The following is a 10,358-nucleotide window of genomic DNA, read 5'->3' on the forward strand; positions in this document are numbered from 1 at the left end:
TGTCATCTCCCTTTGACAGATAAGGAAACTGAAGCATTTCTAAGTATTCATTTTTCCTGTTATAAAAGTTATACAGACTCAAGGGGTAACATTTGGGAAATATAAAAAAGTACTAAGAAAAATAGTCCTATCACCTATCAGCACATCACCTAAAGGTCTGCTGTGTGATTTGCAGTCCAGTGTTTTGTCTCAGAATGTCTAATTTCTTACAGTTGAGGTCACATCATATAGATTTATAAAGCTTTAAATTCTACTTTTCTCAGTTAATATTATAGAAGTTCATTTTCCACTGTGATTCATGGGATTCAAAATAATTTATCAACTTATTTGAATGGTTGCACTGTATTGTGTTAGGTGAGTACCATTATATTTAATCATTCCATTACAGCTAAACATTTATTTAATTGTCAATTTTTTGGCATTATAAATAATGCCAAAATGGACATCTTAATTTTCTTCTCCATTTTAATTTGGTGCCTTTGCATGTCAGTCCCTATTTAATGTGTGTATTGTAAGCCTTTAAATTCTTAGATGAAGGAATGAAGGAAGGAAAATGGCAAATGTCTTGTGCATATGACATAATTATTTAAATCAATTTGTAACAATAATCATAAAATTAACATAGAAATCTCTTCCGAAGCATTACTCTGTATCTGTCTGCACTTGCTTTGGCTTGGTATAAAGAAAGAAATGAATACCAAATACGGGGATTTTTTTTCTCCCTTCCACCGAAGTGATGTCTTCCTAAAGTAATTGATATAGGTGGTGTGCATTGTTCGGGGGGGAATATGCTATAATTCACTTCACAGGCTAAATAGATAGTATGAAGCAGGGGAGAGGCAGCTGACTGTCAGAGAGATAGAGGCCTAGGGATGAAAATATAAAAGGTGGCAAGTCATTTGTTCAAATGTTGGCTGATAAAAACAGTCAAGACGGATTGAAGTCTTAAGTTGATTTGACTTATTTTCTTCAGTGATGAAGGCCAGGGTGCTTCCAGTCTTTCAAAACATCTAGAGTTTAAAATAAGCTACCTAGAGGGGCCTTTAAATCACGATTCATCACTGGTAGAGGGAGGATTGGATGGTATTTCCAAATTGAACCGGAGCCTCCCTGAAATATTTCTAAGAAGAATGTTTCCCCTCTTGTTATCTCTCTGTCTAGCCAGCAGCAATAGAAACTTTGCCGTCGCTAAGCTGGCTCTGTATTCTGTGAAAAGTAGGTTTGATGTGTATTGTAGCAGCATGGCTTTTTCCAATGCCCTCAAGCCCTACAATTTCACGAAGGGTGGTCGATTGGAGCGTAGTTGCTCTGTAGTGGAAAGACCCCTGGCTTTGGAATCTTACAGACCTGGTTTTGAAACCTGACTTAAATTCTGACCTTGAACAAACAATTACACTTCCTCTGCTTCCAGTCCTTCATTTGTAAACCACTCCATAATGTTGTTGCAGAGATTAAATAAATGTTTGTGAAGCTGTTAGCACAGTGTCTGTGTGAAGCTGTTAGCACGGTGTCTGGCAGAAAGTAGGTGCTCAATAAATAGAAGCTATGATTATGATTATAAATGATGGTAATGAGAAGTTAGAAATACCAGTTATTTTATTTTTTTAATGTTTATTTTTGAAAGAGAGAGAGACAGAGACAGAGTGTGAGTGGGGGAGGGGCATAGAGGGAGACACAGAATCTGAACCAGGCTCCAGGCTGCAAGCTGTCAACGCAGAGCCTGACTCGGGGCTCAAACCCACTGACCCCGAGATCATGACCTGAGCTGAAGTCGGTCGTTTAGCCGACTGAGCCACCCAGGCGCCTCTGAAATTTCAAGTTATTTTAAAATGAAAGCGTCAGCGTCAGGGGTCAGCTTTGGAACTGAATGACATTCATATGTGTCTTGTTTTTGTCCCCTGAAGATGTTCGGTGCAATGCTTCAGGGAACGTCTGGTGAATTTGGTGAACATGAGACCAGACTGGACACTTGGAGGGATCGGGAGCTCATATGTGTGTCCAGAGTTAGTGAAAATGATGTGATATAGATTAATTTTACCAGGAGTAAAGTGACCTATCATTTTAGATAGATTTAACCAGTTTTTTTTCTGTTTTTATTTGCTCCCCAAGCCACGTTAGCTCACACATCCTATCCCTCTGCTATGGAGGCCACCTAGTGATTACCACAATGCTATTAGTCCACAGTGTAATGATTCCAAGTTAATATCATGAGCCACTTTTATAAGTGAGACTCAGAGTTTAAAGGGACAACCAAGGTTACCGAGGTCAAGCCAGGATTTAGGCCTGGTTTCCATGAATCTGTAATCTGTGGGTCTGTCTGTTTACTGTCTTGTAAACAGATGGATCTTTCTGAAAGACCTCAATGAAAAATCTTGAAGAGGAAAGATAGAAATTAAATTAGGACTGTAGGACCAGAAGAGAAGGATGGGTCAGTATTAAGAATATAATAATTTGGGGTGCCCGGGTGGCTCAGTTGGTTGAGCACCTGACTACGGCTCAGGTCCCTATCTCCCTGTTTGTGAGTTCGAGCTCTGCATCGGGCTCTGTGTTGACAGCTCGGAGCCTGCTTCAGATTCTGTGTCTCCCTCTCTTTCTGCCCCTGCCCTGCTCGCACTCTGTCTCTGTCTCTCTCAAAAATAAACATTAAAAAAAGGTATAAAAAGGAATATGATAATTTGCTCATCAGGAATTAGTTATCGCATAAAACTTATACTAAGAAAAATAAAATAAATAACATATCCATCACAAATTATTAACTCAAAAAATGTATTACATTATCAGCATCTTGAATATATCCATAACTTTATATATACCCTTGGCATTAATTGGTAAATCATCCCAAGATCCCAACACAAATATTTTCAACTTTTTTTTTTTTTTAGTATGCTGGCATTCGAGATTAATACATTCATTCAAAAAATATTCATTTTAGTACCTCCTTTGTGCCAAAAGTTTTCTAGGCGGTAGGAATACCGTTGTAACATGATGTGTTTCTATTTATACGGTATCATTATTTGTAACAACTTATTTGTTTTTAATAACTAGAGTGGCTTTGGGGTTATTCCCGTAAAACTTCTATTATGTCTTGCTTGTGTTGCGACATCCTTCTTTAGTGGCAAGAAAGAGGTGTGGTCGATGTTATTTTCTCAGGAATTGTACGTAACCACATTCTGTATTCATGCGACGACAAAGAGTTTGTGGATGCCCGTAGTGTGACATAGTATGTCCGTATAAGTGATTCCACCTATGTGAATACCAGCCAGCACGTTTCATAGTGAAGAAACTCTTGAGAGCCACGGTTTTGAAGCATCTTTTGCTAACGAAAATGTGGAAACCCCGAAACTCTGGGTTTGATGTAGAGTGACCCAAAGTTAAGATATTTTAAGTCTTCTCAGAATTTCCTTCAGGAAAGATATGTATGTGTGCTCTTGATGTTTCAGTGATGACCTTAATGCCACAGAGTCCGGCCAGCAGGGAGCTCTTCTAACTTTATTTGTAATGCAAGTGGAATTCTGATTTCAAGTTAATGTCAAGCCACGAGCAGAACTTCGTGTGTGTGTGTGTGTGTGTGTGTGTGTGTGTGTGTGTGTGTTTCTACAAGAAAGACTTTGATTGGAACAACCGCTGGTCGTGAGGCTTTAGTGATACGAGCCAACTGCTCATCAGGCTATGAAGAGAAGGGTGGGAGCCAGTGTGATTTAAGAATTGACTCCTGGAGATTTTAGTGAGGAGCGATTGGCCGTTTTTTCCCCCTTTCTTTTATGTCCGAGGCCGACTGCAATTGCTGTTCTTCCCTGGAAAAACTGGATTGACAAAACGTCAGTAAATACAAGGGATGGTAAGAGTGAAAGGAAAAACAAAAGTGAAGGAATTTCCTTGCCTTTAAGTCTGAGATGGTTAAAGGAGCTCGAAGCGAGGAGGGGAAATCAGCCTGCTACTGGAGAGCTTGAGGGATTGCAACCTTTTCAGCAGAACAGCTTGTGAGGTCAATGAGTATGCCTCCACATTATCTACTCTTACACTCTCTGTCACTTCGGACATTTCTATTTTGTAACTTATTCTGGATGAAACATACAAGGGTTCATATTTTAGTAGGATTGTTAATGTTTCCCAGAGAGGTCTTGTTTTCCCTGCAAATAAGTGCTTTCCAATGAATGAGTTTATTTGCAAGAGGCTTCCTATTCTGTCTCCAAGATACCTTTTCCTCGTTTGCAAGACCGGCAAGAAATATCTGACTTTTTTATAAATGTCAGTGGAGGAAAATCAGAAATATTTAGAATCAGAATTTCATTTCACACCCATTGCTGCTGGAACATGACAGTTTTGTTAAGGGCTATGTGAAGTATGTGGAACTCTTCACAAAAGCTGACTTGGACTGGTGTAGGAATTCAAAGAAGACCGTGGTTTTATTCTTACCTGTGCATTTTTCCTCTCGTATTCTTGGGTAAAGAGGTTGACTTTACCTTCTCTGGACCTGACGTGTTTCCCTGAACCTTCTCATGTGGGCATAATTTGTGCCACTATTGCTGGGGTTTCCCCAAGGTACTGGAATAGATCAATGGATCATATGTCCCTCCTGCCTCAAAGGGGAGCAGTCAGGTGGCGAATGGGTGAAATTCTAATGATTCTCCCTCCTGCCCACTCTCCTGGCTTTTATGCTCTGTGAAATCCATCCTATTGGATAGGGAAATTAATTCCAGCTTCTACTCTTAGCTGTCCACCTAAGTTGTCGAGGAACCTTGGGTAAGTCATTTAACATGCCAGAAAGGGGGCAGGCCGTGGTTTTTTTTTTAAAGTATATTGATTGAATATGTTGCTATTGAATAGACATACTAAGTTTGTTCTGGTTATCTCCTAGGATTGTTTAAGACTAAAATGAGTCAATAAATGAGTGTTTTGAATGCTTCCCACCCCTTACCCTCTGCAAATATATGTGTATTTTAAATACTTATTTTTATGTATTATATATAAGTATATATATATACATTCATAAGTATACTGATATATTATTCATAAATTATTATGTGAATTATATATATGTATCAATAGCATGCCAATAAAGTATAAGTATACTGATATATTATTCATAAATTATTATGTAAATTATATATATGTATCAATAGTATACCAATAAAATATTGGGTGTATATACCTTCTGCAAATCTGTACTTATATAAATTTATATCAATATTGATGTTGATGTCAATTATATTTATATCAATTAATATCAATATCGATATTTAAAGCAATATATCTATCTAGATCTAGATCTAGATCTACCGACAAAAGTTGGGTATATATTTTTTAACTGGACAAGTTGTGTTTGAATCAGGTAATCTTGAATTGGATGATTGAGTTAATGACACTTGGCAAAGGGTGTCTCTAACCTAGCTTGGGTTTCTTGCAGATTCAAACTCAGATGACTTTGACCCTGCTTCCACCAAGAGCAAGTATGACTCTCTGGATTTTGATAGTTTACTGAAAGAAGCTCAGAGAAGCTTGCGCAGGTAACATGTTCCCTGGCTGAAGATGACAGAGGGACGGTGAATACCTCACGGGACAGCGCGTCCTTCCCTAACTGACTATTGCAAGTCATACTTAGGAATTTCTCCTACTTTACACTCTCTGTATAAAAACAAAACAAAACAACAACAATACAACAAGAACAACAACAACAATGGTTTACATGAACACAGCTGCTGAAGAGGCAAGAGACAGGAAGGATATCCAGTAAGCACGTTTATTCATGGGTGTCAGCTTTGCTTTCCCTGGAGTCTCTTGGTGACGGAGTGTGTGTGTGTGTGTGTGTGTGTGTGTGTGTGTGTGTGTTTGCGCGCGCGGGTGTGTGCGCGGGTGCGGGTGTATGGGCGTGGGTGTGCGCGCATGCGCACGGCTGGTGTGGGGGAAGTCTGTGTGTACAGGTGGGGACTGGGGGCACGTGACCAGAGTGTGCCCGGGCGAATCGCTTCAAATGGCAGCAGTTCCATGAAGACGCACGTAAAACCTAGAACTTCAAAATGTTCATACTCTATTCAAAAAGAAAAAAAAAAATGCATAAATTCAAAAGGAAAGCAAACTAACCAACCGACCACAAACCACCCTAAAATGACAGCCACCGATGTCTGGGCATCAACCTCCGTACTCTGTTTTTTAAGAAAGTGCAAAATCAACTTGAAGCAAGCTTTCTCTCGTAATGTAATGGTTATCTGACAATCCCGAAGAAACCACAGTTTCGGTAGAACTAATATCCTTTCTCTCTCTCTCTCTCTCTCTCCCCCCTCTCTCCCCGTCCCCCCCCCCCCCCCCCGCCTGTCTCTCCTCTCTCCCTCTCTCCCTCCTCCTTTCTCCCTCTCTTTCTTTTTCTTCTCTTTTTCCTTTTGCCATGGAGTCTGGGTGGGAGAGGATACTGCGGGCGCCAGAATGCTAAACTTTCCTAACATTTTGAAGTTTCTGTAGTTCATCCTCTATCCTGACACCCATGTAAATGTCCCACATGTTGATCTTCCACTGCAAATTTCAAAAGCCTTGTAAATGGTCGAGCGCGCGGCTTATTCAGTGGTTCTTTCTGAGGAGCGGGCACGGTGTTACATTACTGATGAGAGTTGGGTAGAACTCTCTGGTATGTGTTCAGATAGTGTCATTGCTACATTCTCTGATGTAGTGAAGTATTTACAGATGTTAAATGGAGTATTTTTATTTTGTGTGCATACTATACAACGATGTTCTTTTTTGTTACAGCTATGCACTGTAAATGCAGCCTTCTTTTCAAAACTGCTAAATTTTTCTTAATCAAGAATATTCAAATGTAATTATGAGGTGATACAATTATTGTACACTAACATATTTAGAAGCTGAACTTACTGCTTATATATATTTGATTGTAAAAAACAAAAAAGACAGTGTGTGTGTCAGTCAAGTGCAACAACAAAATGATGCTTTACTCACATCCATCCCTTCTTACGTGAGCGTCAATCTGAGCATCTTGTCAAGAAATACCCCAGCCCCCCCCCCAAAGGTATTAACCACTTACGCGATATTTTTCCACATTTTCTTGTTGCTTGTTTTCCTTTGAAGTTTTATACACTGGATTTGTTAGGGGAATGAAATTTTCTCATCTAAAATTTTTCTAGGAGATATCATGATTTTATGTAAAGTCTCTCAATGGGTAACCATTAAGAAATGTTTTTATTTTCTCTATCAACAGTAGTTTTGAAACTAGAGGTCAGAAATCTTTTTAAAATGCTGTTTCGTTTTAATTTTTGTGATTTTAATTTGATACAAAATGCTGAGGTAATAATTACAGTATGATTTTTACAATAATTAATGTGTGTCTGAAGACTATTCTTGAAGCCAGTATCTCTTTCCCTTGGCAGAGTATGATGATGGTATTTATCTGTATTTTTTACAGTTACGCATCCTGTATAAATACTGATGTTTCATTCCTTTGTTTACTAAAGAGACATATTTATCAGTTGCAGATAGCCTATTTATTATAAATTATGAGGGGATGAAAATAATAAAGCCAGTGGAAATTTTCTACCTAGGATGCATGGCGACTGTCAGGTTGCAGTTGAAATGTTTCATTTGGAAAATTCAGCTTTTGCAGAAGCGGTGTTTCTACATGCACTAGCTTGGCCTCTCACGTGACCATGATGTTGTTCTTGATGACATTGCTTCTGCTAAATTCAATAAAAACTTCAGAAAAACCTCCATTTTGAGCATCAGGATTTCATCTGAGTGCGGAGCCCCTGGAAAGGAAGTCAGGAAAGTTTGGAGTGTGTATTCAAGTTTCTAAATTGAGATTCGATTACAGTTTGGCCGACATGACTTTTCTGGAAGATGTGATACACCTACTACTTAATCGTTCTTTTCCTTTCTCTCGCCCAACACAATCTTAGAGAACGGATTTCACCCCCAGGCCAATGCAGCTAATTTTGATAGCTGTATTCATTTATCACCAGCATATTGTGTTCTGAGTGAATCCACTGTCTGTCCTGTCGGATGCTTGCTTGATTTTTTGGCTTCTTATTTCTAAGTAGATAGAAAGCAATAAAAAAAAAAAATATGAAATCAAAGAACTTGTTCACAGGTTCTGCGTTACGGCAGTAACACATCTTTAATCCGCCTAATTCTTGTTGTTCTGTAGGTTAAATGCAGATATTTTAACTCTGTGTGAACGCCAAACTAAAGTTTACAGTCTTTCTTTCGGAATTTTGAGTATCTTCTGTTGTAGAATAATAATAATAAAAAAAAGACTATTAAGAGCAATAAATTATTTTTAAGAAATCAATATTTAGTAAATCATATTATGTGTTCAAGGACCAGATGCGTTCTCTATTTTGCCTTTAAATTTTTGTGATCCAATTTTAAATACATTCTCCTTTTTGCCCTGGATTGTTGACATGAGTCAAATACTTGGTTTCTTTTCTTACTTTTCAAAAAGACAACACTACAGATTTCACGTTGAGGCTTAATTTATCCCCACTCTGGCCTGACAAATATTGTTACCATGAAGATAGTTTTCCTCCACGGACTTCAAATTGCATCTAAAATTAGTGCAAAAAAGAGAATCACTAAACCGTCCGAGTAGAGCTTTTTGTATCTTATGCAGACCCTGTGGGTAGGCCATCAAAACGTAAACTGTGTTCCTCTTACTTTTATTTGTAATTTTTTTTTGGAGAGAATCTTTCCAATGAACACATGCACACCATCATCACTGGAGGCAAATTTCAGCATAGATCTGTAGGATTTTTAGATGACCGCGGGCCATTGCCTTCTTGCTGTGGTAAGTACCACATCTACAGTTTTGGGAACCGAACCGGTGCTTTAGAGATGTGGGCTTTTTTTTTCTTCCTTTTTTTTTTTTTTTAAAGAGATGTAGCAGAATAATTCTTCCAGTGCAACCAAATCAATTTTTGCTAAACGACTCCGAGAACAACGCGGTTGGGCTGTCAACATTCAAAGCAGCAGAGAGGGAACTTTGCACTATTGGGGTGTGTGGTTGGGTCAGTTGAAAAAAGGAAACCTTTTCATGCCTTTAGATGTGAGCTTACAGTAGGTAATGATTATGTGTCCTTTTTCGATGGCTGTAACGAGAACTTCAATCACTGTAGTCTAAGACCTGATCTATAGATGACCTAGAATAGCCATGTAATATAATGTGATGATTCTAAATTTGTACCTATGTGACAGACATTTTCAATAATGTGAACTGCTGATTTGATGGAGCTACTTTAAGATTTGTAGGTGAAAGTGTAACACTGTTGGTTGAACTATGCTGAAGAGGGTAAGTGAGCGATTAGTTCAGCCCTTGCCGGGCTTTTTTTTTCTTTTTCTTTTTCTTTTTTTTCTTTTTTCCACCTGCCGATTCTACATGTATTGTTGTGGTTTTATTCATTGTATGAAAATTCCTGTGATTTTTTTTAAATGTGCAGTACACATCAGCCTCACTGAGCTAATAAAGGGAAACGAATGTTTCAAATCTACTTCTGCTTTTCTTATTTATTGTAACCAAACTCCTGGCATGTTTCTCAGATCAGTACCCATTACTCGCTTATTATTATTCTATTTCCTCTCTGGATCTCCCTCCCTTTCTCCCCGCTTTTCCATATTCATGGATGGATTTCAGCTGTAAGGTAACGTAGACCTTCTGTGTTTTACCTTCTCTTCTTTCAAATGGCAGAGGCAGAAGTGCTTTCTATCACGAGAAGTGACGTGAGACTTTATGAAATGGATTGCCTCTGTTTTTGTACAGAAATTGTGTCTTCCTGAGTACAAGCCATTGCCCCTAGTGAGAAACCTGCTGAATATTCAGCTTAGGAAGCAATTCCGTGGACGGACTGAACATGTTTCGAAGACTTGTTAACAGGACGCAGCCCCCATCATATGTAAGTCATCAGGTTAAATATGGGACGAGCCGATAGCCGCTGACACAGCTTGCCGTCAGGATGTCTGTCCGCTGTGCCTCGCAGGTGACTGGTGGTCCTGATGACAGAGATGACAGAGGGCACACGTATTAGGGCTCTGTCCTCTCCTGATTTCAGATGATCGTCCCCGGTCCCAGCCACCTGCATTGCAAGACCCACCCTAAACATTGGGGCACTGGGGGGAAGGTGGCTAAATATATCCCAGCCCTCACCCCCCTCCGTCTCCTAGAGCAAAAAAGTGTGTGCAATTCTTGGAAACAGTACATTGGAACCTGCCAAATAACACAAGAAGCGCTGCCCATTATTTCTATTTTATGCCACTCTAAGATTTGCCAGTCACGTTAGCAAAATAGAAAATAAAAATTGCCATTATCTAACCCAAATATCATCCTCATCGACAACCGTGGGCATGAAGCACTCCTGGAGATTCGG

General features: G+C 39.1%; 1 protein-coding gene across 5 annotated transcripts in view; it reads left to right on the top strand.

The window, feature by feature from the left end:
• PPARGC1A (PPARG coactivator 1 alpha) overlaps positions 1 to 9,485 on the top strand; it is a 655,796-nt gene extending 646,311 nt beyond the window's left edge. For all 5 annotated transcript variants that reach the window (XM_045474383.1, XM_045474380.1, XM_045474382.1 and 2 more), the window contains one exon: positions 5,408 to 9,485. In XM_045474383.1, the coding sequence (XP_045330339.1) occupies positions 5,408 to 5,511 (104 nt within the window). In that variant the 3' untranslated portion in view covers positions 5,512 to 9,485. The remainder of the gene's footprint in view (positions 1 to 5,407) is intronic.
• The last annotated feature ends 873 nt before the right edge of the window (positions 9,486 to 10,358 follow it).

Source organism: Leopardus geoffroyi, chromosome B1, assembly GCF_018350155.1.
Source record: "Leopardus geoffroyi isolate Oge1 chromosome B1, O.geoffroyi_Oge1_pat1.0, whole genome shotgun sequence".
NCBI classification, from domain to species: Eukaryota; Metazoa; Chordata; class Mammalia; order Carnivora; family Felidae; genus Leopardus; species Leopardus geoffroyi.